Below are 26456 nucleotides of genomic sequence, written 5' to 3' on the forward strand. Positions count from 1 at the left end.
AAAAAAAATTAAAAAAAAAATTCAAAAAAAAAAACAAAAACAAAACCAAAAATCTTTCCAGGGTCTGCCAAGGCAGTGCCTACATTGCTGTGTTACATTTCAGTTTTCTACCATGTTCCACCTATGTATGGGGCCCTGAAGGAAAGAGCTGAATTCTCTTTATTACCGAGATTTTGGATCCTTTCAGGTCTCCTGCTGGCTACATAGTGATATTTCCCTCTTATGGTGAGAATAGCTGAGTCACAGAGAGAGGCATCGTGATGCCGGCAGGGCTACTTGGATAAACGGAGCTAGAACTCTAGGTTCGGAACATAGCGTCTCCTGTGTGGTGGGAACGAAATGCCCCTTTCTCAGGACACACTTCAAGGCACACCCTCACAGCCACTGTAGCTACTCTTGCATCTGTGTCCTGTGCTGTTTTCCAGCAGTCCTAGGACCACCCAGTTCAAGGGGCCTATGTCTGCCACTGCTGGCACATCCAGGGTGGTGAGAGAATGTTCCAGAAGTATTACGCCTGCAAGAGTAGAGACCTGGTTTCCTCTCCTTTGAGGAGGCTGATGTTCCCCACCTCCTGTTTGTCTTTCAAAGGCTGCTTTCACAGTGGTGCTATCCGAGCCGAAGGGGACGTGTTTTCACCTCCTGAGGAGAACTGTACTGTGTGTGTCTGTCTGGTAAGCAACCCGGGATTCACCACCGCATGTTGTCTTAACCTTTGGGGGTTGTCAAGGAGGGGAACAGACTGGATGTTGAAGATGAACTTCTCCTTGGAAGGGAGCTTGCTGCAAGGCTTTGGATCTAAAACTATTGAGTTTGAGAAGGTCATTGGAAGCATCCAAGCTCTGGCCAATGACTGTGGAGGGTATCTGCTGTGCATGCGAGAGCCAGGGCAGAACAGGGTCCATCTGTTTGGGAAGGGGAAGGGTAGAACTCTCTCAGGAACTTCCCCAGGGAGGCTGTTTTCTACAGGCAAAATATTTACTACCACAACAAAGGTGTCCACATCTGGGTGAGAGCAACCTCATTAAGCCCTGGGCTTCTTGAGTAGTTTTGCTCCTGGCATGATTACACTCCTCGGAGAGTAATCATGTATCAGATGCTGCCTGTGTGAATTTAATTCTGGGCACCCACTGGGTGTCAGGCACAGATTTGATGCCCTTCCCCTGTTTCTTAACCAGAGGCTCCCAGAAAATGCAGGGTGGGCGATGCTGTCCTGGATCTGTAGATTCAAAGACGGAGGCTGGGAGCTGGTGGAGCTGGGGTTTGAACAGAGGTCTGTTACAGGCTTTATCTACCAACCATTGCTGCCATGCTCTGGCTACCTTTAAACACAGCTCCAGAGCTGGCCACAGTTGCTGATGGGGTGGTGTGTGATCGGAGACACAGAGAATGCCAGTAGCATTCATCTAGCTCTTCCTGTATGTTAAGCATGAGGAGGAGAGAAATTTGTGTGCGCTTTCCCAATTTTATGTGGTAAGACAGGCACTGACTCCACCCATGTTAGAAGATCCTGGAGATGTGATGTCCCTTTGCCGAAAGTCTTGTTAGGAGATGCATAGATAGTGGAACTCAGGTCTAGATGGTTCCAATGATGGACACTTTTTAAATTTTAACTTAAAAATTACTTTTAAAGATGTATTGTATACTGGGTATGGTGGCACATGTCTCAAATCTCAGCACTTGGAAGACAGGCAAGCATATCTCTTGAGTTTGAGGCCATCCTGGTCTACATGTTGAGTTCCAGGACAGGACAGGTAGGGCTACATAGTGAGACTCTTTTTCAAAGAAAGAAAAGTACTTTATTATTTTGACATTTTAGTTATTTATTTTAAAAAGATTTATTGATATGTTTTTATTTGTATGGGTGTTTTGCTCACATGTGTGTCTATGCACTACTTATGTGCCTGGTGCTCTCAGAGGCCAGACAACAGAGTGTTAAATACCCTGGAACTGGAGTTACAGATGGCTGTGAGGTACACTGTGGGAGCTGGGGACTGAACCTGATTCTCCTGCAGGAGCAAGAAGTGCTCTCCACTGCTGAGCCATTTCCCCAACTAACTTATATGTGGATGTGTGTGTAGAGGTGCTCCGAGAGGACCTTCCTCCCGTCTTCCCTCCTCTTTTCCCTTCTCCTTCTCTTCTCCTCCCCCTCATCTCTCTCTCTCTCTCTCTCTCTCTCTCTCTCTCTCTCTCTCTCTCTCTCTCTAAGATCTATTTATATGAGTACACAGTCACTTTCTTCAGACAAACCAGAAGAGGGCATCAGATCCTATTACAGATGGTTGTGAGCCACCATGTGGTTGCTGGGAATTGACCTCAAGACCTCTAGAAGAGCAGTCAGTGCTCTTAACCCCTGAGCCATCTCTCCAACACTGGTATCAGATCTCTTAGAACTAGAGTTACAGGCTATTGTGAGCTGCCTGATGTGGGTGCTGGGAACCAAACTCCTATTCCTTCTAGGAGTAGAAAGGGTTTTAACCACAGATTCATCTCTCCAGCTTCTAACTTGGCATTTGCTTGCTTGTTTGTTTATTAATCTATCTATCTATCTATCTATCTATCTATCTATCTATCTATCTATCTATCTATTTAGTTATTTATTTTTGTGAATAAAGTCTTATTAGGCAGCCCTGTCTGGCCTGAAACTTGCAATGTAGAGCAGGCTAGCCTCACGCTCACAGAGATCTGCCTGTCTCTGCCTCCTACGTGCTGGGATTAAAGGCATGGTTGGCAGTGAACCTGGTCCCACCCTTGTCCCCATCACCATCTTTTGCCTCCTCAGGCTGGAAATGTTTCTTGTATCTCTCCCGAGTGTCCCCCTGGTCCCTGCAAGGCTTCCCCACAGTCAGATTGCTGTACTTGTGTTCCAGGTAGGTGACGCTTGGGGAATTTTGTTGTTTGGGGTATGAGGGGGAAGAAATGCCTCTGGAGTGTGTATTGAGGCAGGAGAGGGGCGACCTCCTCCTGCCTTAGAGAGGTGGTAGATCTCAGCTACTCATGTTTAGTGTCTCCTCTGTGCACCTCGGCTACACTGTGCTCATGGCTTGGCCTTCCGCTGTCCCTGCCTCTAGATCACATCTTGAGTGTAGGCAAAGGGGCTGTGGGCCCAGTCCTGACATTGATCTGCCCCTGAGTGTGGAGGAGTCTCTTTTAACCCACAAAGACATAAGAACATGGCATCCTATGACTGTTTGGATCTCAGGCCTTTCTGCTAACCAGGGCAACCAGGCCCCACAGGGATTGCAGGGTGGAAGCAGCCAGACCCCTGACTATTAACACAGCTACTCACTAACTAAGTCTGCTGCTTTGTCGGGTGGGACATCCTCCCTTCCCTCAGAATGGACACAGTCTTCCTTTCTGAAGAATGGAAGCCTCTCTTTGTCTCTTTGGAACTCTGCTCCCCAGGGCCTGCCTGTTTGCCTGCAGGGTTCATAACTCCCCTAACAAAGCTCTCACTTGCAGGACAACTTGTCTTCTTTTTTTTTTTTTTTTTGGTTTTTCGAGACAGGGTTTCTCTGTATAGCCCTGGCTGTCCTGGAACTCACTTTGTAGACCAGGCTGGCCTCGAACTCAGAAATCCGCCTGCCTCTGCCTCCCGAGTGCTGGGATTAAAGGCGTGCGCCACCATGCCCGGCTAGGACAACTTGTCTTAACCCCCCCTCCCCAACACACACACACACACACACCTGGAAGGACAACTTCTCTTAACATCTCCTCCAATCTCATCGACTTTCTTCCTTCCTTCCTGTTTCTAAGTTAAGTCTAATGGTGACCTCATCAGCGGGAGGGGATGTTCTCCACCAGCATGTGTCCCTTACTGTTTGGGGCAGCTGGCACCTTGAGGGAAATCTGCTCACTGCTGTCTTTTAATGAAAAGACAGATTCAGAGAAGTTAAGTCGTTGCCTAGAGACACACAGCAGCTGGGGATGGGGCCAAACTCGAACTCAAATTTGCCTGATTTCAAAGCAGGCAGTGAGATGGCTTAGCTGGTAAAAGTACCTAACCACCTGGGTTTGACCCCTGGACCTGTATGGTAGGAGGGAACTGACTTCTGCAAGTGGACCTCTTATCGTCACAGCATGCCCCTCCCCCAACAAATGAATTTTAAACTTTTTCCCCACAGTACTAGAGATTGAACTCTAGGATCTGTGCACTCTAGGCGAGTACTTTACCACGGAGCTATATCCCCAGCCCATTTTATACTTCTTCTTTTGAGACAAGGTCTCATTAAGCTGCCCGAGCTGGCCTAAGGACTTCCTTTATAACCTAATTAGGCCCCAAGCTTGTCGTCTCTAGGAATACAGGCTAACTTGAGACATTACATTCTTTTTTTTTTTTTCCCCTTTCTTGTTGTTTTTCCAGACAGGATTTCTCCATGTAGGCTTGGCTGTCCTAGAATTTGCTCTGTAAACCAGGCTGACCTTGAACTCATAGAGATCCTCCTGCTTCTGCCGCCCAAATGCTGGAATTGAAGCTGTGTGTCACTACCATCTGGCTGTTATTTTTTATTTTCTTTCTTTCTTTTTTTTTTTTTTTTGTATTGTTTTTGTTCTTTGGGGGGGGGGTGACGGACAGGGTCTTACTATGTAGCCCTGGCTGTCCTGGAACTCACTATTAGACCAGGCTGGCCTCAAACTCATAGAGTTCTACCTGCCTCCACCTCCCTAGTGCTGGGATAGAAGGCAGGAGATATCATGTTGGACTTTGGTTATTTTTGTTTGTTTGTTTTTTCTCGTTTTCTTTTCCTACAGTCAGTGTGAAACCTGTGAGGTGTGAACTGTCAGCTCCCTTGCACAGTGAAGGGCAGACGCTTCAAGAGAGTCGTGTATTTTGCCCTGATCAGCTCTGAGATGTGTAGCTGGGACTTGAACCCTGACTTGATAGACACTTTTCCAGACTTTGGGGCTGGTTTTACCCTAAGGAAGACCTTCAGATTATCTTTGTCCAGTATCTGGCACAGCTCCTCTTGAGCTTCTTACACTGTGGCTGTTGGGGTTCCCTCTGCCTCTGGAGCAATGACCTCTCTTGTAGGTTTTTAGGTAGTAACCTGTGTGGGGTCTGGGATTTGGAGGTCAACAACTACTCTGAGTTCTTGCAAGGGGCAGCTGCCCCACCCCTCCCTGCCCATCTGTCCACTCTTCTAGCTGCTCCACCTGGAAAGCCCTGAGCCCTTCTGCCTTTGTCTCCTGCAGGGAGATGCTATTTCCATGGCCGGTGGTACACGGACGGGGCTGTGTTCAGTGGGGGTGGTGACGACTGTACCACCTGTGTCTGCCAGGTAGGGTGTGAGGTTCTGGCACCTGTTGACTCAGTGGAAGATGGGAAAAGAGTTGGGTGGGAAGCATAGGAATTTACCCAGGATGCTTTGCTTGAGGTAAGATAACCTGCTGTGTAGCAAAGGGCAGAGATTGAAGCAGTGGTCTCTGGAGGGATCTCCCATGCCTTACCACAGTTTCCATGAAATCCAATCATTTGTCTTCAGCTCTGTATTGGCAGAGCACTTACTGTGATCTGGGAACCTACATCCTCAGCCCAGAAGAGCACCTGTCCCCTCTGACTGGCAGCCTTTGGCCTAGGTGGGCATGACTGGGCACAGGAACCCTTATTGAGAGGAGAGAGTGACAGTGGAGACCTGAGAGGTGACTAGGACCAGTCAGGTGAAATTCTGAGGGTGCTGTGCCCTCGGTTGAAGCAGAGAAGCCTGGAGGTAGGCGGGCTTTTCTGGAATGTGTCTCCTAGGAGCAGGCTGGAAGAGGTGGTTGTTAGACAGTAATTTACTACCTTGTGAGTGTCCTCAGGAGAAATGGGAAGTAGTAGAGGGCAGAGGGGATGCTGGGAAGACTCTTTTCAGCTCATCCCATGGACCACTCTGCATTGTGGAGAGAGTGCTAGTTTAGAGAAAGAGCTGACCTCTCTCAGCTGTACACTGGACATGTCTGGGCATAAGGGGCCAAGCACTCTTGCTGTCTCAGGAGAGTATCTATGACTGATAAGTGGGAGGGGTCCCCAAGCAGCAGACCTGTGGACCAGGCTAAGCTGCTAAGGCTTGGAGTGGTGGATGGCAGGATGAGGATGATGCCTGGCCGTTTCCTAGCTGTGGAGTAGAGGCATGGGAGTGGAGGGAGGGAGGAGAGAGTCTCGATGGAACTAGGTTTAAGAGGGAGGCTGAGGGGGCTGGTGAGATGGCTCAGTGGGTAAGAGCACCCGACTGCTCTTCCGAAGGTCCAGAGTTCAAATCCCAGCAACCACATGGTGGCTCACAACCATCCGCAACAAGATCTGACTTCCTCTTCTGGAATGTCTGAAGACAGCTACAGTGTACTTACATATATTAATAAAATAAATCTTTAAAAAAAAAAAAGAGGGAGGCTGAGAGACAGGAGAGACCCAGCTAGGACGGGAGGAACACCCCTGGACCTTCTTTCAACTCCCCACTTTTACTTGAGGGTTTGGAGGATAGCTGCCAACCAGCCTTCTCTTCAATCCTCAGTGGCCCAGGGCTGATGCATGCTCTTCTCTCTCTTCCAGAATGGGGAGGTGGAGTGCTCCTTCACACCATGTCCAGAGCTGGAGTGCCCTCGAGAGGAGTGGCTGCTGGGCCCAGGACAGTGCTGTTTTACCTGTCGGGAACCCGCACCCACCACAGGTGAGGTGCAGCTATGTGGTCCCCCAACACAGGGCTCAAGTGCGCTTGGACTGCTGGTGTGTACTCATGATATGAGCCTATGTGTTTTATATAACATTGTGTGAGCTGTGACTATATAAGGGTATAACTTTGTGTGCGTCCTTGCTTCGAAGGGTATCTTATATGAGTGTACCTGTAGGTATGTATAGCTGTATATGCCTTTAAGTGTTGGTGTATGGATGACATCTGTGTATGAATGTGCTTATGTTTTAATGTGATATACCTGCAAATGCACATCTCTCGGTGTTTGTGCCAGTTCCCTGTGATGCGTGTGCAATTTGATGCATATGTTTTTGTGCAAGTGAATGTCTGTGTTTGATTGTGTAAGTGTGTGCAACTCTGTGGTCTGTGAGTGTATCTGTGAGTGTGCTGCGCTTGTGTATATATGTGCGTGTTCATTTGCATATATGCAAATACACATTTGTATTTTGTGTATATCTGGGTTTGTTTTGTCAGCGTAAGCTTGTGTGTTCCTTAAGTATGTGACCGAGTATCGGTCATTTTTGGGGAATGTGTGTGTTTGTGTGTCTGTTAACTTTGTGTAAAAGTTTGCATACATTTATTTTTTGAGCCGGAGCTCACTGTGTAGCACTGGCTGGCCTGGAACTCACTATGTAGACCAGTTTGGACTCTACAGAGATCCTCCTGTCTCGCTCTGCCTCCTGAGTGTTGGGATTAAAGGAGTGTGCAACCACACCCAGCTTTAAAAGTATGCACACATGTTAAGCACACACTTGTCTGTGTGGTTTGTGTGGTGTGTATGCCTGTGAGCTTGGGGTTTCATCTTTAGAAGTGCAGTGCTGTGGTCCTGGGGGGCTGGGCGGTGATGGTTATTCCTGCCTATTGTGGTTTTTGTTTGTTTGCTTGTTTGTTTTTGTGCTGTTGTGGTCCATTGAGCATGCCTCCCTCACCACGGAGCTACATCCTGGCTCTCTGCTAAGCATCGCTTCCTTTTGCGCTCTCTCCTGCCAGGCTGCTCTCTGGACGACAACGGGGTTGAGTTTCCGATCGGACAGATCTGGTCGCCTGGTGACCCCTGTGAGTTATGCGTCTGCCAGGTGAATGACACCTGCTCGCCTTCAGCTGCTTTCCTGGGCTGTCCTGTCTGCCTCCCTCAGAGGCGGGGGCGCTGGCAGCCTGGCCTCAGTCTCCCTCCTAGGCAGACACTTCTTCTGCTCTCAGTGGGTGACTGAGAACAGAAGATCTTGGTGACTGCCGCAGATACTGTGGGTGACTCTGCTTGGGCAGGGAGCTGCTGCCATGAGGGTCTGCCTCAGAGGCCTCAGGAGGCCTCCAAGAGGGTGGCCTGGGGCGTGGCTAGCTCAGGTAGCTGGTGTGCCTTTTCTGTGTCATATGATGCTTCATCTTGACCTGCACTTTGTCACAGATAAATAAGAGTGTGTGTTTAAAGTCAAATAGGGGTGCTTATTAAGAAACTGGATAGCGCTTCCCTTCCTACTTTGAGTATTTGGGTCCCTGAAGGCTGTATTTATCCAACAAAGTAAGGTGGGGAGGGGACATTATTAGGAACTCCAGACTCCACATCTTCATCTCTAGATGACTGACATTTAGAGAGCTTTGTGAGAAGCCAGCTTGAGCGGCATGAGTTCGCTGCAGGGAGAGGAGAGAGTAGAAGCCACCCTTTGCTGATCCCCACCTTTGTGACTGATCCCGGCCCTCATTTTACAAGAGAGTGAAATAAAAGGCCATAAACGTTTGAATTCTTAAGAAGAGGGGGAGGAAAAGAGAGGGAAACCTCATATGGCATTTTGGTCTTCTGAAATAGGCATTTCCGGTGGAATAGTTTTCTATAAAAATAGGATTTTATTGTTCTCCATAGGTTTGGGGTGAGCCAGGGTTCCAGGGAAATGCTGAGAAGAATGTGGAGGGGGTGATGGTATGGCCTTGGCTGCTGCTGAGGGATAGGATAGGAAGCAGACAAGGCAAAAAAACAAAAAAACAAAAAAACAAAACAAAACAAAAAAACCCAGCTCTGACTTCCCGCACTTGAGAAACCTTCCTGTGCTAAGCGTCACCTGTGCTAAGCAGCTGGCCTTCATTGTCATGGGGGAGGGGTGGGGAGGACCAGCCACACCACAGCCTCATCCTAATATCCTTGAGGGCAAGCCTAAGGCAAGCTTTGGACAGTGGGTGGCTTTGTCTTTCCTGTGGTGTGGAGAAGCAGCAGGCCCTGCTGTCCCAAGTCTTGGTGATGTTTCTTCCTCCTTCAGGCAGATGGCTCTGTGAGCTGCAAGAGGACAGACTGCGTGGACTCTTGCCCGCACCCCATCCGGATTCCTGGACAGTGCTGTCCTGACTGTTCAGCAGGTAATCAGGGCCAGGCCCCATGTCACCCTATGAAGCCATTGTCAGGGCTCCTGGAGTCCCTGTCTGCCTTGCCTCAGGCCCTGTGGCACTGAGCACCTCTGGAATCTAATCTCACTCACTCTCCAGGCCACCAGCACACCACCCACAGTCCAGAGAAGTAAAGTGGCTGGCCTGAGGCAGGGCCTCTATGCTGGACTCACATATGCAAACCCAGAGGTCACAGTCCTCATGGGGTGACAAAGAAACCAGACATGGAAAACTGGGCCAGTGAGAGGAAGCACAAATAAGGCTAGATTTTTTTCCATAGTAATTTTTACCTTTTCTACAATTTAAAAATTAAGTTTGTCATAGAAAAGCCATAACGTCATAATTTTAAAAAGGCCCATCTCTGTTTTTGACATGCACAGCTTTTGATAAGGGCTGGGCTTGTTGGCACATGCCTGAAACCCTAGGACTTGGGAGAAAGAGGCAGGAGGATCAAGCCTGGGCCAGATAGCAAGACTCAGTCTCAAAAGATAAGATGAGATAAAATAATATCAACGGTATTATGTTAAGGGTAGTAGCTCAGTGGGAGAGTGCTTGCTCAGGGTGTATGAGAGTCTGGGTGCTATCCCTGGCACTCTGACTACAGACAAACAACAACAAAACAGATAAAATAAATGTTAAGATATTTTCCTACCGTCTCACTTGATTTTATTATATATATGTATACATACTATTTTTTTTTTCTTTTTGAGTCAAGGTTTCACTATGTAAGCCTGCATGGCCTAGAATCTGCTTTTTACCCAAAGCTGTTCTGGAATTCCATGCTCCTGCCTCAGCTCTTGATATTGGCATTGTTCACAGGCTTGTGCCACCGTGTGCTTTTGTACTTAACAGTTTCATCAAAGTGATCTCATTTACGCAGAATCTTTGGTGACATCAGGGCTTAGGGATATGAACCATAACAGGGACTGGGCAGGGGTGGTTGTGGTGGGGGATGGGTCAGGTCTGGACAGATGAGGTTTGTTGTTCACTAACTAGAGAGGGACAGAAACCTTGTGTGTCTCCAGCACCACCTTAGCCTCATGGGCCATCTGCCTGTCTTACCCCCAAGGTCCTCAGTGACACCCCCATCCCATGTTACAAAGACACTGAAGCAAGACTCTGCAATGCCCTTGCTCAATCCAGCCACAGAAAGCAGCCAGCACCGGTTACCACTTACCTAACCTCTGAGCTGCCTGGGGAGGTGCTGGGCCTGACCTTTGCTATGCAGATAAACTTTCAACCTTTGCCCTGGCCAGGCACCCTTCTGGCTCCTGCTCACCACATGCTCTGTTTGGCAGGCTGCACCTACACAGGTAGAATCTTCTACAACAACGAAACGTTCCCGTCAGTGCTCGACCCCTGTCTGAGCTGCATCTGCCTGGTATGCACCACCCAACCTGATCCCAATCCCCAGCATCAGCTCCTGAAATCCAGACAAGGGTCACCCCTGGTCCTGATGGAAACCATCTCCCTGCCGCTTGTCTCCCTGCTGCCTGTCCAGCAGGGTTCTTTAGCCAGGATCAGGGAATCATTTGAAAACACTGGCTGATTCAATATCTCTGCTTCTGGGTTGCAGAGCTCAATGAATCTCACGGTGGCTCATGAGAGAACTAGCCAGCAGAGACCAAGTCCTTTGCTCCTGACTTCATGGCTAGTTAAAGGGCTAGGCACTGAGCCTTAGTATACATGCTCCTGGAGCCACACTTGCACCCCAGAGCCAACCCACCTCTTAGTCTAAAAAAAGATGGTTAGTAGTGCACACTGAATTTTCATTGGAAAATAAAGGACACAGTCTCATTGCTTACCGAGCTGATATAGTTAATGCTCGGTGGGAGCTGCTGTGGAAGTATGTCTTTGGGATGTCAGTGAGCCTCAGCCCCAGTTATGTGTGAAAGACAACAAGGTCAACACATGGATTGAGAAATGCAGGGTAAACATCTCTTTGACCTCTGAGTGACACGTTGCCCACTGGCCCTGTATATTCTCTGTCACGTGCTTTGGGAAATGTTGCTTCTGAGTGCTTTCTCCTCAGTTCCTTCCTTCCTTCCTTCCTTCCTTCCTTCCTTCCTTCCTTCCTTCCTTCCTTCCTTCCTTCCTTCCTTCTTTCCTTCCTTCCTTTCTTCCTTCCTTCCTTCTTTTTTTAAAAATTTATTGATTTGTTACTTATTTTTTAAAAGACTTATTTATTTTATGTATGTGAATACACCATAGCTGTCTTCAGACACACCAGAAGAGGGCATCAGATCCCATTACAGATGGTTGTGAGCCACCATGTGGTTGCTGGGAATTGAACTCAGGACCTCTGGAAGAACAGCCAGTGTTCTTAACTGCTGAGTCATCTCTTCAGCCCTCCTCTTCTTTTTTTAAATGATGCTGGAGATGGAACTGAGGGGAGTGTACCACTGAGCTGCACCTCAGCTCTCTCCCTCGGTTTTTGTTTTTGTTTTGTTTTGTTCTTTTTGCTGCTGAGCTTTTCTGGATAATTCTACGTTTGTCCAGTGGGTCACTATTGTCAGGGGTCCTCTTGGATAAAGTCAGGCCTTGTTCTTGAGAGGTGAGGAAGGACCCTAACTGAGAAAGTGTCACCCCTTTATCCCCATCCCACCATGGATGGCTAATGCTGCTGTCTAGATGGGTCCGCTTTGCTGTGTACCCCATGCCTTCCCTAGCACCGTATTAGCTGTCCTCAGTGAGGGGGCCATGTGTGGTCTATGTTCTACAGCTGGGCTCGGTGGCCTGTTCACCTGTGGACTGTCCCATCACCTGTACCTACCCCTTCCACCCGGATGGCGAGTGCTGCCCTGTATGCCACGGTGAGTGGGAGAAGCCACCAGTGCCCAAGTCTCCCAAGTGGACCTGGGTCTCATCGTCCCATCTCTGTCTCTGTAGACTGTAACTTCGAAGGGAGAAAGGTGGCGAATGGTCAGGTGTTTACCTTGGATGATGAGCCCTGTACCCGGTGCATCTGCCAGGTGAGCTGGCCTAAGGGCCTGGGGCTGCCTGTCACACATGGGACTCTGAGCTAATCTGCCCATCTTTCTGCTGTTCACATTTCATGAACCGTCAAAGTACCCTTGTCTCTGGCCACTCATCCTTCTTTGGAAGTTTAGATGAAGGTACCTTGCTGGCATTGTCTGTCATTCAGACCAGGGCCCAGGTGTTTGGGCCTCTACCCAACAATACTTTTCTGCCCACTATTGGCACCAAAGGCCCTAGAGAGCTCTGCTACTGGTTGTTGGGATCCTCTGGGTTTCTTCACGGGTGTCTTTCTGCTTCTTCAGCTGGGAGAGGTGAGCTGTGAGACGGTCCCCTGCCGGCCAATCTGTACTGACCCCTCCTGCCCAGGTAAGCAAGCCCTGACCCTGAGCTTTCTTGTCATCTTCCACTGCAAATCTTGTCAGAAACATAGGCCTTAGACGGGCTACCAGGGAGCCCAGGCTTGGTGGGCTGCTAGTTCTGAGCTGTTTATTAGGAAGTAACACAAGGTGTTGTGTTGACTGACCCCTCTATCCACCCTCCTCCTTTTTTGCCTGTGTGTGGTGCTATGGATCAAGTTCAGACTCCCGAACCAGAGGCCCGGTTAGTGCCGCACCCTGAACCATCCCCAGCTTCATCCATCCCTCACCCTTCTTTTGAGACAGGAGGTTTTTGTTGCTGAGGCTGCCCTTAAATTCTTGGTTTAAGCAATCCTCCTGCTTCAGTTTTTCGAGTGCTGAGTCATGTGCCACCAGACTTGACTGATCCACGTGGTTCTTTATTGCACAGTTACAAACAGGACCCAGGGATCTGTTGTATAGCTCTGAAGTCTTGATGTGGACCACAGCTGGTTATCCAGGAAGGCCCCCCATTATCTGTAAGACCTCAAATGTGTTTGAAAGTGTGGATGGGACTGAGCCCTATATAATAGCACTGTCAAACCAACAACAGAGAGGCTCCTAGCTGACTAACCAACTGGTAGCACAGACATATGGATGTACTGGACAAAGTGTGAGTCACAGGTTGGACAGGGCAGGATGGGATGGGATGTACCACCATGCTACACATAATAGCACACAATTTAATATGAGTTGTTTATTTCTGAAAACAGCAGTTGATCATGGTAATTGATCATGAAGTGGCAGAAAACAAAATGTTGGTTAAGGAGGGACTCCCCTCTTCTCTTGGTCTGATTTTTCTATCTCACGCCCACTTCCTCATCCCTCCCTTCTTTCTTTCATTCCTCGTATTCTTATCTCCCCAGGCCACCTTTCTTTCCTTTCTTCTTTTCTTTCCCTTCCTTCCATACACCTGTAATGTACCTCATGTGGAAAATTCTGGGTCAACTTTTATTTTTTCAAATCTTGTGGGCTGTGTCAGGATGGTCTCCAAAACTTTCAGAATTCTAATTTTTCCAGTTTACTCAGTGCACAGATGTGTTTTCTTTGTATGCTTTTAACATTCAGAAAGATGGTGGATTTTCCCACTGTCTTATGGCTAACATTGCTTCCTGGGAAGTGTCTTTTTTTTTTTTTAATACTTTTTTTCTTTTTCTTTCTTTCTTTTTCTTTTTCTTTTCGAGACAGGGTTTCTCTGTGTAGCCCTGGCTGTCCTGGAACTCACTCTGTAGACCAGGCTGACCTTGAATTCAGAAATCCGACTGTCTCTGCCTCCCAAGTGCTGGGATTAAAGGTGTGCGCCACCAATGCTTGGCTTTTTTTTTTTTTTTTAGATTTATTTATTTTTATTTATATGAATATACTGTAGCTGTCTTCAGACACACTAGAACAGGGCCTCAGATCCCATTACAGATAGTTGTGAGCCCCCATGTGGTGGTTGGGATTTGAACTCGGAACCTCTGGAAGAGCAGTCGGTGCTCTTACCCGCTGAGCCATCGCTCCAGCCAGGAGATGACTATTTTACATCTTTGGCCTTCCAAGGGCTCTTCAAGATCTTGTCTGCTCTGGGAAAGTAGAGAACTGGGAACAGTCCTGAGGACCCCTGGGAACTTAGAGAATCCAGATTCCTTTTAGCCAGCATAGGCTCCTCTACAATGGATAGCTATATCATCCCTCAGGCTTCCAGAAACTGTTGCCAGCACACCAGACAGCCACTAAGCATTTGCCTGTAACACGAGCAACTCAGCCAGAGTGCTTGGGCACAAGGGTCTTATCTCTGTTTTCCAGATGGGGTTGCAGAGCCCGGGGGAGGGAGTTTCTAGTTGGTGGTACTAGACCCGTTCTTTTCTTATCCTTTGCTCTCTGGCACTCCTCCATGGGTGAAAACTAAGACCCAAAGAGGACACATGCTGAGCCAAACTCTTTTCCCAGAGACACTGTCTCAGCGCTGCTCACCACACCCTGTTCCCCCGACTCATAGCTCTCTGTAAAAGGAAATACCACCAGGCTGGAGAGATGGCTCAGTGGTTAAGAGCACTGGCCACTCTTTCAGAGGTCCTAAGTTCAGTTCCTAGCAACCACACAGTGGCTCACAACCATCTGACTAGGATCTGATGCCCTCTTCTGGCATGCAGGTCTATATGCAGATCGAGCACTTATACATTAAATAAATAAATAAATAAATAAATAAATAAATGGAATGCCAGTGTTTCATCCAAAGAGAACGGGAATTGCTTCCATCTGATGACTTAAAAATAATACAAAGAAGCTGGGTGGTGGTGGCAGCAGTGATAATGCACTTTTTAATCCCAAACCCAAAAAACCACCACCACCACCAAAACCCAGAAGGGACGGTTGAGATAAGGCATTTGCTTCAAAGCTTGATGATGCAAGTGTGGTCTCCAGAACATATGTAAGGGTGTGGTCACAGGGGGAAAAGAAGCTAAGCATAAAGAAAAGACCTGGTGGAAAGCAAAGGAGAGATGGACATTAGGAAAGCTTCACCTGAGGGAAGTAGATGCCCTCTCCTCTGGTGTCTTGAAATTTGTCCTGATTTCCACAAGTATGCTGTAGCACGCGTGCGCACGTGTGCGCACACACACACACACATGCACACACTCACAGAGGCCCACAAATACACACATATGCAATGCAATAAAAATAATTTTCTTCAGACACAATTCACATATCACCCAGTTAGTTCACATACTTAAGGCATATGCACAGTGGCATCTACCACCCCTCAGGTGACCCTTTCTTAATGTTTCTTTCTCCTTTGCCCCTGTGAAGCACATCCTTACAACTCGAGAGGTGGTAGGCTGGGACTGTTATTCATTCGGTGCCCCTGGGATTGAACCTAGTTCATTGCACTTGTCTTGTGTACACGAAGCCCTGGATCAGTTCCCAGTACCACAAAAATTAGGTGTAGTGATGCTTGCCTATTGTCCTAGGGTGGGAGGATCTAAAAGTTCAGGTCTGCTGGGCTAGGTGGCACAAGCCCTTAATCTCAGCAGGCAAGAGCTCTGTGAGTTCAAGGCCAGCCTGATCAACATACTAAGTTCTGAAGGGACTCTAGCCAGCTTGAGTGTGGCAAGCATGGCTCTGGCAGGCTTCCTCTTTTTCCTCAGGTCCCTCTGGCTTGCTGAAAATCATTAGACTACCTTCCCCAGGCTAACCGCTAAGGTCTGTTCCCTTATCTGGCCAATTCCTCCTACTGAGGCTGACTACCAAGACCCAGCTATTAAAGTAGGAAAGCCCAGCAGTCAAAAGCCCACCTTGACCCAACTAATTAACACGCCCAATTAAAATTAAACACCCTATCCTAGCATGGGGTTTCCCGTCTCCTTTTATAAACAGTCATTTTCCTATATGCCAAGTCTGTCTCCTCTCTATCCAGAGGCAGTCCTTTGACCTCCAGGACAAAAACCTCTTTCCCCTCTCCCTTGTTCCCTTCCCCTTTTTTTCTCATCCTCTTTTTCCCATCTTTGTCTCTTATTGCCTGCCCACTGTTCCTCTTGGGCAAAAAACAAACAAAACAAAACAAAACAAAACAAAACAAAACAAAACAAAACAAAACAAAACTCCTTTGTGCTGAGAACTTGGTCTTGGGGTCCTGAGCCAATAATTTTCCTTTCAAGTTCTAGGACAGCCAAGGTTACATAGAGAGATCGTGTCTCAAAAAAAAAAAAAAAAAAAAAAAAAGAAAAGAAAAAAAAAAGAAAAGAAAAAAATTTTAAGTCATCCTTGGCTGTCCAGTGAGTTCGAGGCTAGCCTAAATCATATGGAATACTGATTTTTTTTTTCTTAATAGAGTGAATATTTTTGGATAGCGTTAGGTTGGATAGCAATTGAATGGAACATGCAGTGTTCCTCTGTTTTCTGACTCCACACACCAATTTCTCCCACTAGCAATATGCCACAGTAGAGTAATATCCATCTGTAGTTATCAGTGGCCCCAGGTGACCTGTCACTGATGCCCACTGGCCTGAGGGCTTAGGTTAAGTCATCCTGTGCGGTCCTGCTTCTGGCTCTCAGCCTGTTGGGACGCCCATTTTGCAAGTGGGAAAACAGGCCCAGCGTTGACTCTTTCTGTATCCTTTGCCCCTGGCACTCCTCTATGTGGGGAAACTAAGACCCAAAGAGAAGCATGCTGAGCCATGTGCTTCCCAAAAGTCACAGCGCAAGGTCCTGGGAGGGCCGCTTTGGTGAGCTGCCTTCTTCCATCCATGGTCTCTTTCTAGCCTTCTATCCATGGATGTTGGAGGCAGCTCACAATGGTCCCTACCAGTTGTGCTGAGTCCCCTCTGAGGATAGAGTATGGCATCTATCCCCAGAATGGCTCACTTCAACTAGGGGGATCCTTGTGACTGTTTTCCCACCTCTGTCCAGATTCTGTGTTTCCTCTAGAAGAAAAGCAGCAACCATCCCCTCATGGAGAACTTGCCAAAGCTGCACGAAACGCCCGTGGAGACACTGAAGTCCCTGTTAACTGTAGCTCCTGCCCGGGGCCGCCATCGGCATCACCTGCAAGACCCATGGTTCACCTCCTGCAGTGGCTTTTAAGAACAAACCTGTCTAATGTACAGTCTGCATCCCCAAGCCCTCCCATAGCCCAGACCTCAGCCTCACTCCTGTTGGAGCCAGAGGCCGTATCTCTTGGGAAGCCCAGAGCCTCCCAGCCCCCTGAGCCCTCAGCAGGGTCACCTGTCTCTCCTAGACTGTCCACTCTACCTCCAGCCATTCCAGGGACTCCTTTGTCACCTGTCACTCCAGAAAGCTCTTCTTCAACCTTTGGGACTCGGACAGCATTCCAGTGGCTTCTCTCTGCCACCCCCTTGACTGAGGCAGAAACACCTTCAATGACTGATGCTGACCTCTCAGAGACCCTCACCACTTCCTTGAGCTCTCAAAGACTCTCTGCAGCTCTCCTGGACACCCCCAACCCTGTTCCCCAACAGTCCACAACTGACACCTCAAAGAAGGAGAACTCTACTATCTGAGTGGATCACAATGCCTGGGACATGCCAGATAGAGCTCTCGGCTCATGGCCTCGAATGTGTGTGACCACAGGGGTAAAACTGGTGGGGTGTTCAGAGAAGACCTTAGAATAAGATGGTTCATCTATCAATCAAGGAGAGAGGCACCAGAAGAAATAACCCAAACACCTCCTGTCTTTGGACTTTCAGTCTCCAGAATTGTGAGAACCTATGTTTCTGTTTGGCCCCTGCCATTGTCTGTGTTGGTTCCTGTGGCCCTGGCACACTAAGTCAGCAATGTCCACCCTCACTCAGGCGGAGCCATGCCTCGGGTGATCCCATCAGCGCATACTCTTGACATTGACGTTATATGACATCCATCCTAGAAGTGTTTTTGGACTTGTCTGTTATCTCTGTCATTATGCTTTGTTTTCAACACTGATTTCATGTAATACTCATGTCAAGATGTGTTCAGAGCATGTGTTATGTCCCCATGCCTAATTTAAACACTGGACTGCTAAACCTCTCTCCTCACAAGTTCACAGTCCAGGGTGGGGGGTGGGGTGGGGTGGGGAGCAGGTGCTCAGAAGACAAGTGCACTTTAGGGTGTGAAGTAGGGATGTCAGAGGCCAGTGAAGGCGGGGGCAGGGACAGGTGAGGGAGGGCAGAGCTTGCTCCGTTTTGCTTTCTGCGTAGCCCACACTTAGCACTTTTACAGCAGTAGATGCCCTTCCCCCTTCTAATTCCCTGCTTTTAGAATCTGGGTGGGGGTGGGGGTTGTTATATGTAAATTCCCTGAGAAAATCAACAAATAATTTATAGCTAATAAACAAGCAAATAAATATATTTGTCACAGTGGGATTAATAGGTCTAAAGGCAGGGAGGTTATAGGACAGTAGGGTACCTGCCCAAGTGTTTGTGTGTAGCACCCACAGTGGCCAGCAGGTGTCAGCACTCAGCTGATCCGCACCCATCACTTTCTATGAAAAGCCATTCAGTTCAGAAAGAACTCAGGGAAGTTCTAGTAGATCTATTAGAGACCTTTATCTTTCGTAAAGTAATGTTAGCTAAGGCATGGTGGCTCATACCTGTCACTGCAGAACTGGGGATGCTGAGGTCGGGTGGTCAGGAGGTCAAGGCCACCCTGGGCTACATGATATCATATCTAGAAAAACAAAAAACAAGACTGGGTATAATGGTACATACCTTTAATGCCTAGGTTGGGAGGCAGAAGCAGGCTGATCTCTATGAGTACTAGGCCAGCCTGGTCTATGTAGTGAGTTCAAGGATAGCCAGGGTTCTGTAGAGAGACCCTGTTTCAAAAATAACACCACTACCTCCCACAACAAACATCCCTCCCCCCAAACAACACCCAAAGCCAAGCAAAGATGTTTAACTTCCCCCATTATCTTAGCATTGGCCACGGGGGCAGGGGGACGGGAGTCATGAGGACTAAGAAAAGTAGAATAAAAGTCCCCGGAGAACTGTCTTCTCTGGAACCCCTGCTGTCCACTGAGTATCACTGTCCGTCTGGCTGTGTGTCAGGCTGTGCTCCGAAGGTCGTATATGATTAATTCACCATCTTCACATAAGAATACAGGATAACAACTCATTTTTCCTGTGATGACCACCTGCTGTCACAGGGAGGGACACTGGAAGTGATATATAGGGGCAAAGAACAGATGGCTTCTGGGACCATCATAGGGAGGTAGGACACGGGACCAGGTGGTCCTTTTGGGTCTTGTAGCCTTTATGCACACTGTGTGCGGCTTGGAAGCCCTTCCTCCCCCACCTCAGTGTCTTTCAGTGTCAGACCTCTTGGTTTTGTTTAGTCTTCCCGGTACCTGTTCCTTTCTGTGACTCCAAGGCCAGCTCCCAGGGAGGCCTCTCCCCAGGGTGCACCACAGCCCTGCCATGTGACGATGGGATGCATGAGTGATGCAGCAGCAGCAGCAGCAGCAGCTTTTGCAGTGTGATGAAACGGGCTCTGACTGTGACTTTACTCTTCTTGCTCCTTCTGTTCTCTGCCCATCCTGGGCCTGTGGGAAAAGCCATCTCAAACCAAACATACGCTCTTTTGTTTTAAAAATATATTTTTAAAACTTTTTTAAAGATTTATTTATTTTATGTATATGAGTACACAGTAGCTATACAGATGGTTGTAAGCCTTCATGTGGCTGTTGGAAATTAAATTTTAGGACCTCTGCTCGCTCAGTCCCTGCTCCATCTGGCCCAAAGATTTATTTATCATTATACATAAGTACACTGTAGCTGTCTTCAGACACACCAGAAGAGGGCGTCAGATCTCATTTCAGGTGGTTGTGAGCCACCATGTGGTTGCTGGGATTTGAACTCAGGACCTTTGGAAGAGCAGTCAGTGTTCTTACCCACTGAGCCATCTCGCCAGCCCCCTTTAAACGATTTTTTTAAAAAGATTTATTTATTTATTTGCCTGTGTGTATATACACCATGTACATACACGGTGCCCACAGAGGTCAGAGGAAGATATTGGATCTTCAGGAATTAGAGTTAACAGATGGTTGTGAGCTATCATGTGGGTGCTGGGAACCAAACCCAGGTCCTCTGCAAGAGCAACAAGGGCTCTTAAATGCTGGGCCAACTCTCTATCCCATAATTGTGTCAAAGGTTGACAGTCCAAATCAGGTGTTCTAATAGCTGTCGCCTCAAGAAACTAACAACCTTTTTCTTTATTTGGAACAGGGACTGGGGACTGAACCTGGTGCTTTGCTTATATCCCAGGCAAGTGTTCTACCACTGAGCTACAGACCCAGTCCTCCTTATACCCTTGTTTTTAAAGGTTTAATGTGTGTGTGTGTGTGTGTGTGTGTATTAATGGAGGCCAGAAGTGGGTATCAAAGCCCTTGGAGGTGGAATTCAGTTGTTTATGTGCTGGGATCTGAATTCTGGTCCTCTGATAGAACAGTAAGCCAAGCCATCTCTCCAGCTCCTCTTTTACCTCTTGGCTGGAGACAGGTTATCATTAAGTTACCCGTGCAGGCCTTGAACTCACTATGTAGCCCAGGCAGGCTTCAAGCGTATGGATCCTCCTGCCTCAGCCTCTCCAGGTGCTGGGATTCTTGGCCTGTGCCACTAGGCCCAACATCCAAAACTGTTTTTAATTATACTTTAAGCATCGTTCTGAGTGAGGAGGGTGATAGACACTGCAAGAGTCAGCTCAAACCTTCTTATCCATCTAGAACATCCTATCCTTTATGGCTGATACCCACTTATTAGTGAGTACATACCATGCATGTCTTTTTAGGTCTGGGTTACCTCACTCAGGATGATGTTTTCTAGTTCCATCCATTTGCCTGCTGGCACACTGTCCTCCATGTCATTTACCTGCAGATCCATCTAGCTGTCCCTGCATGGGCCACCAGGTCCTATTTACATGAGGCCATCTAGACCACCCTGCAATTCAAGCTACCCTTATCTTTCCTCTGTAACCTGGAAAGCACAGTTGGGTACCACTTTTATCAGTGACTACTCCTTATCCCAACCCCATGGTTCTAAAGGAAACTGCCAATCTACCTCCAGGTCACAGACGAGACCTCTGACCAAGCAGAGCCAATCACAGAATCTCTTTCTCCTCTGCCCAAGATTTTTGGTCCAGGATGGACACTCCACTCCAGGTGGATCAACCAAGGGTCCTCTTGCTATGCTAGGATTTTTTTTTCAATCATCTAAGTCTTTCCTGATCAGATCCGTTTGAATGTGAAGTCCTGGCGCTGGCAGGAGCGAAATCGTTGACCTAAGGTACAACAGGAAGAAGCTGAGAGGCGGGGAATCAAAGGAAGAGAGGAGGGCACACACATGTTGGCTTTCACGCATGGCTGTTCTCTTCTGCACCTGCCTCGAGTCAGTCCTAAAGTCTTTCTCTTCGTTTATGCTGGTTGGACTCGGCTTCTCTTACCGTGGAGACTTCGTGGTGGAGTTATGCTTTCCAACGTTCTGGAGACTGAGACGGGAGGCAGGCTGAAAGTTTGAGATCTCCCCAGGCTACCTACAATAGTGAGTTCTAGGCTAGCCTGAGCTACAGAGTGAGAGACCTTGACTCAAAAACTAAACCAAACCAAATATCCAATTCCAACATATCTCATTAACCCAGAGGTAGGGGGAGGGGGAGAGGTAGGGGGAGGGGGAGGGGAAGGAAGAAGGGGAAGGGGGAGGGAGAGGGAGAAGAGGAAGAGAGAGAGAGAGAAAGAGCAGACGTTAGTATCAGTGGCTTTGTAAATGCAGTCTTTATTCCTTACACAGAACAGGGCTTTGCAGAGCTCCCCATAGCCTGGGATCAGCTCCCTGGATGAAATGCCCTGTGTGCACTTAGCCCGTGTTGAGGGGCATGCCAGGCCATTCCCTGAAGGAGGCTCAACACTCATGCAGCAGGAGCCAGACCAATCCTGTTATTTGCCCGATCAAACACTGTGAAATACAGCCTCAGGAAGACATCCCCCAGCACCCACATCTCAGGGTCTGATGGGTCATCCATGCCCTCCTCAAAGTTGCTCCTGCAATTGTGTGACCGATCCTGGAAAAGAAGGGCGACAATGAGCTCAGCAGCCGGTTTTTCAGCTTCTTCCTTCCTTCCTTTTGAGCTGGGGTGTCTTCACACTCCCTATGTGACCTTGAATTTCTGATCTTTCTACCTCAGCCTCCCGAGGGTGAGGAATGCAGGTGTGTGCATACCATGCCCAGTTAATGCAGTGCTGGGGACCAACCTCAGGGCTTCCTGTATTCTAGGCAAGCATTCTACCAACTGAGCTACACCCCCAGTCCTGCCACTTCACTTTGTGTCCTCCTTTCATGGAGCTGTATGGTTCTTTCTGGCTGCTGCAGAAGTGGCTTGCATGGCTGGGATAAGAACCCAGGCTGGGATAGTGGGGGTGGGGGTGGGGTGGGGGTATGTTGTGTCCCCCCTACACCCCACCCCCTACCCCATCCCACTCCCTCACCCACACTCCTAGGAGTCTCCACTAGAGTCGCCCTCATAGACTCCCTGGAGCCTGCCCTATCGCAGGTCTCTGGCACATCCTAGAGAGCCCCCTCCCCCACAGCCACTGATTTCTGTCCACTCTCTTCTGTCCTCTCTCCCCAGCTTTCCCCATATCTAATCTCCATGCCCATCCATGGCCCTCCCTACCCCTCTCCCATCCAGTTCCCTCCCTCCATCCACCTCCGATGACTATTTCATTTTCCCTTCTCAGTGAGATTCAAGGATCCACCCTTGTTACTTAGCTCCTTTGGGCCTGTAGATTGTAGCATGGTAACCCTGTGCTTTATGGCTAATACCTGTGTATAAGTAAGTACATACCGTGCATGCCTTTTTAGGTCTGGGTTACCTCACTCAGGATGATGTTTTCTAGTTCCATCCATTTGCCTGCTGGCACACTGTCCTCCATGTCCCTTACCTGCAGATCCACCTAGCAGTCCCTGCATGGGCCACCAGGTCCTATTTACATGAGGTCATCTAGACCACCCTGCAATTCAAGCTACCCTCATCTTTCCTCTGCATCCTGGGAAACAGAGTGGTGCCACCATGCCCTGCTGGTCCCTCAATATTTATGGGAGGAGGAAGAATTGCCACACTGGATTTTGAAGATGGTTGTGTGGGCCCTGCTTCCTCTGTTGGTGGGATCAGCAGCACCTGTAATTGCACATCCTCACCACCAGGGTGCGCCTTCCTCTCCCATAGAAACCCAAACCTGGTAAACAGCATCCCCACTGCCGAATTCCTCACCTTTCGGATGTAGGCACTGGCTGGCACTGGGTAGGTAACACTGCCGATGGTGAAGACAATATCAGGCAGGGTGTTGATGGTGTCACACTTGAGGAAGTACTGTCAAAGAGGGGTTGGCTGGAGGTTAGTGCTGTGTGGAAAACCCAGAGTGGCCCTCCCATATGACCTTTTACCTCGCCATCACCAGAAGCCTTGGCACCAATGAGATTCTGGATGTTAAGGATGGAGCTTCGGGGGCCGGTCAGCAAGGAGGTTCCTGTGTCCATAATACCCTGGCAGCCACCATCACAGGCAATGATCTGCCCATTCATGGAGATGCTGAGAGGCAGGGGCCAAAGTGGACACCAGGATTACCATACAGTAACACACTCCCCTTCCCTGACTTTAAACAGCCAGTCAGCTCTTCACACCCGCCCTCCTGCATGGTCGCTTTACCCTTTCTGATTTATTTGTTTACACTAAAGGTTCTTACTGAGCTGATCTCCAGTGTCTGAGCTCAGAGGACCCCTCTGCTCCAGCCTCCGCAGAAGCTGGGACTACAGGGCGACACCACCATATTTAGCTTTCCTTTCTGTTTGTTTCTTCCTTTGTTTTGAGACAAGGTCTTTCATAGCCCAGGCTGGCCTCAGACTCATTTCTAGTCAAGGATGACCTTACACTTCTGACCCTCCTGCCTTTGCTTGTCAAGTGCTGGGCTAATCAGTGTGCCTTTGCCACACCTGGTTTGTCTGATGCTGGGGATCAGAGCCAGGCTTTCCCACACGCTAGGCAAGCATCCTACCAACTGCGCTGTATCCCCCCCAGCACCGCCCTTCAGTAACAGAGTGCACTGAGTTGTTTCTAGCCTCAGGGCCTTCTGCCCATTACCCTGTGCCTGGCTGGTTTCTCATCATCTCCCAAGTTCCAGTCTATCTGACACCCTTTCCAGCTGCAGATTCAATGCAGTCCCTCTCTTGGTTCCTTTACTCATTTCTAGCAAGCAGTTGTGTACCCATATATGCACTACTAGACAGAACAGTCACTAAGTGCCTTCCTCAGGCACCTCATACAACAATGCTCAGCAAGTGTGTGTGTGTGTATGTGTGTATATGTATGAACTGAGGAATGAAATGAACAAGGAACAAGGGACACTTGTGCCTGACCAATTCCACAGCGTAGGAATGAAGATAGACGCCTGTGGGCATCAGACACTCCACAGCAGGGAGAAGGGCAACTATTTGCTGCAGAAGAAGCCATCTCTCTAGTAGACTGCCTCTGTGTGGATACTCCTGCCTAGGCAACCCCCAGGAAGCCCACACAGATGGCCAGGCTGCTGGTGTCTCTGAAGGATGCTTAAGCTTCTGTCTGGTGACTCTGCAGAGTCTGCTCAGGTTTTAGCCTCCTGTGTTCAGGTGTTTCAGGTTCCTAGGTACCCGGTTCTCTACTTCTGCCCCTAGCCTGGTGCCTGGCTGAGACATGGATTGGTGGCTCTCCTTATGCCCAGATGTTCTAGGCTCCCAGATACCCGGTTCTCTGTTCCTACCCTTAGCCTGCTGCCTGGCTGAGACATGTACTGGTGACTTTCAGGTCAGCAGAGGCTTGCATCTCCTTCTGTCTGTTCTCTGGGGTGATAATCTTACTGTGGGCCCAGGACTTAACCTGATTTGGACAGGAAGCCCCAAGTCCTGGGCACACCTAGGACTGTGCTCACTCATGATGCCTCTGTTCAGTCTGGTAGAACACCAACCCCTGGCCCGAATCTCACTTTAGGGTTTTCAGACCATACTTCCCACCCATCCCACTCTACACAGGCCTTTTCCAGAGACTCCTGCCGATCCAGGTCTGTAGGTGCCCTGTCCTTCAGTTAGCATTCGAGATCCAGGCCTGACTTTCTCTGGCTGAGGTTCTGCTGAGGCGACCTTGAGGGATTACAGGGTGTGGCTTCCAGGGGTGTGTCTATGGTGTCAGAGAATGGGTGTCTGTGTGTATCAGTATGTGGCACTGTATGTGTGTCTCCATGACTGTGCATGTCATGTGCAGGTGTGTTTCTGTGTGACTGTCTCGTGACTCCATGTGTCAGTACATGTCAGTAACCTTGTGTGTGATCGAATGTGTAGATGCTGTCATATATGGACATAGGTCTATGTTACACCGTGTGTGTGTGTGTGTGTGTGTGTGTGTGTGTGTGTGTGTGTACATGTTGGAGGTAGTATCCAGGGGCAAGAATCAGGCATGTGGCTTACCTATCCACAGCTAATTGCCAGTAGCTGGGCTTGGACACTGGTACCCAGTGAAGCTCTCCATGGTAGTAGGAGGGATCCACTCCACCTAGCATCAGCATGCTGCCCTTTTCATCCTTGCTGAAGGGAAGAAGAGGAGGAAGGGCTTAACACCCAGTGGAGACAGATCAGCATGCCTGACCCCCACCAGCACTGCTCAGTGGCTCTGGTGTACTCAGCCACACCCTGCCCAGCAGCCCTCCTTAGGAGGTCCATTATTCGTGGGCAGGGAAGTTAAGGCAAGAAGGGCCATGTATCTGCTCCAGGTCAGTTACACAGCTCGTGAGAGGCAAATGTGGATAACTGGCTACAGAGCTGGACTCTGGACACCACGTCATTCTGTGAGGCACTTGGACCCCTCTGGAAACCAGAGCAGCTTTATGGTTGCATCTAGAAGGGTGTGACGTCCACCTGCCTAGATTGTCGTTCTCTAGAACACTGAGGCCTAGGGTGGCTAAGGATGTGCTTTCTAGCTCACACTGCATCAGCTTCATCGCAGGGAGCCCTGCCCCCACCTCAGGCCTATTGGTTCTCTCTGCCTGATATATTGCTGTCACAGACACAGTTACTAGCTGAGGTTGCTTTTCCTTTGTTTACTGCCTTCTTGTCTTCTGTACACCCCCACCCCCACCCCGTTTTGTGTATCCTCACACAGACTGTATACAGAGTGGCACTCAGTACTTAGCAGGTGTTTAATAGGAAGTGGTTGAAGGGATCATTGTGGAGCAGACTCAAGATTCCCAAGGCACAGAGAAAAACTGAACCACTTGCTCAATGCTAGAGCTGCTTGGTCATGCTAGAGCTCTGGGATTCCAAGGACTCAGGTTCCTGAAGAGCCTAGAGCCACACACACACACAGACATAGACACAGACACAGATACAGACACACACAGACACACACAGGCACAGGCACAGGCACAGGCAGGCACAGACACAGACAGGCACAGACACAGACAAACACAGACACACACAGACACACACAGGCACAGGCACAGGCACAGGCATAGGCATAGGCAGGCACAGACACAGACAGGCACAGACACACACAGACA

The 26456-nt window shown here is 48.8% G+C and overlaps 2 protein-coding genes and 1 long non-coding RNA gene across 5 annotated transcripts in view; 1 reads left to right on the forward strand and 2 right to left on the reverse strand.

Moving 5' to 3' along the window:
* The window catches only part of LOC110285413, a 2899-nt gene extending 2685 nt beyond the window's left edge, over positions 1 to 214 (reverse strand). Inside the window, exon 1 of the long non-coding RNA XR_002377055.1 lies at positions 97 to 214. This is a non-coding gene — a long non-coding RNA (uncharacterized LOC110285413). The remainder of the gene's footprint in view (positions 1 to 96) is intronic.
* Vwce (von Willebrand factor C and EGF domains) overlaps positions 1 to 17910 on the forward strand; it is a 32323-nt gene extending 14413 nt beyond the window's left edge. For 2 of the 3 annotated variants that reach the window (XM_021151552.1, XM_029472602.1), the window contains 11 exons: positions 589 to 671; positions 2780 to 2867; positions 5191 to 5276; positions 6527 to 6644; positions 7656 to 7741; positions 8915 to 9011; positions 10337 to 10419; positions 11761 to 11851; positions 11928 to 12010; positions 12320 to 12383; positions 16802 to 17910. In XM_021151552.1, the coding sequence (XP_021007211.1) occupies positions 589 to 671; positions 2780 to 2867; positions 5191 to 5276; positions 6527 to 6644; positions 7656 to 7741; positions 8915 to 9011; positions 10337 to 10419; positions 11761 to 11851; positions 11928 to 12010; positions 12320 to 12383; positions 16802 to 17412 (1490 nt within the window). In that variant the 3' untranslated portion in view covers positions 17413 to 17910. The remainder of the gene's footprint in view (positions 1 to 588; positions 672 to 2779; positions 2868 to 5190; positions 5277 to 6526; positions 6645 to 7655; positions 7742 to 8914; positions 9012 to 10336; positions 10420 to 11760; positions 11852 to 11927; positions 12011 to 12319; positions 12384 to 16801) is intronic. The other variant, XM_021151554.1, reaches the window with a different exon arrangement.
* A 3722-nt stretch (positions 17911 to 21632) lies between these two features.
* Positions 21633 to 26456, reverse strand: part of LOC110285914 (pepsin A-5) — a 10794-nt gene continuing 5970 nt past the window's right edge. Inside the window, exons 6-9 of the mRNA XM_021152393.1 lie at positions 25369 to 25485; positions 23320 to 23464; positions 23147 to 23245; positions 21633 to 21937 (exon numbers count right to left, since the gene is read on the reverse strand). Coding sequence (XP_021008052.1) covers positions 21785 to 21937; positions 23147 to 23245; positions 23320 to 23464; positions 25369 to 25485 — 514 coding nt within the window. The 3' untranslated portion in view covers positions 21633 to 21784. The remainder of the gene's footprint in view (positions 21938 to 23146; positions 23246 to 23319; positions 23465 to 25368; positions 25486 to 26456) is intronic.

This window comes from Mus caroli, chromosome 19, assembly GCF_900094665.2.
Source record: "Mus caroli chromosome 19, CAROLI_EIJ_v1.1, whole genome shotgun sequence".
Lineage (NCBI taxonomy): Eukaryota > Metazoa > Chordata > Mammalia > Rodentia > Muridae > Mus > Mus caroli.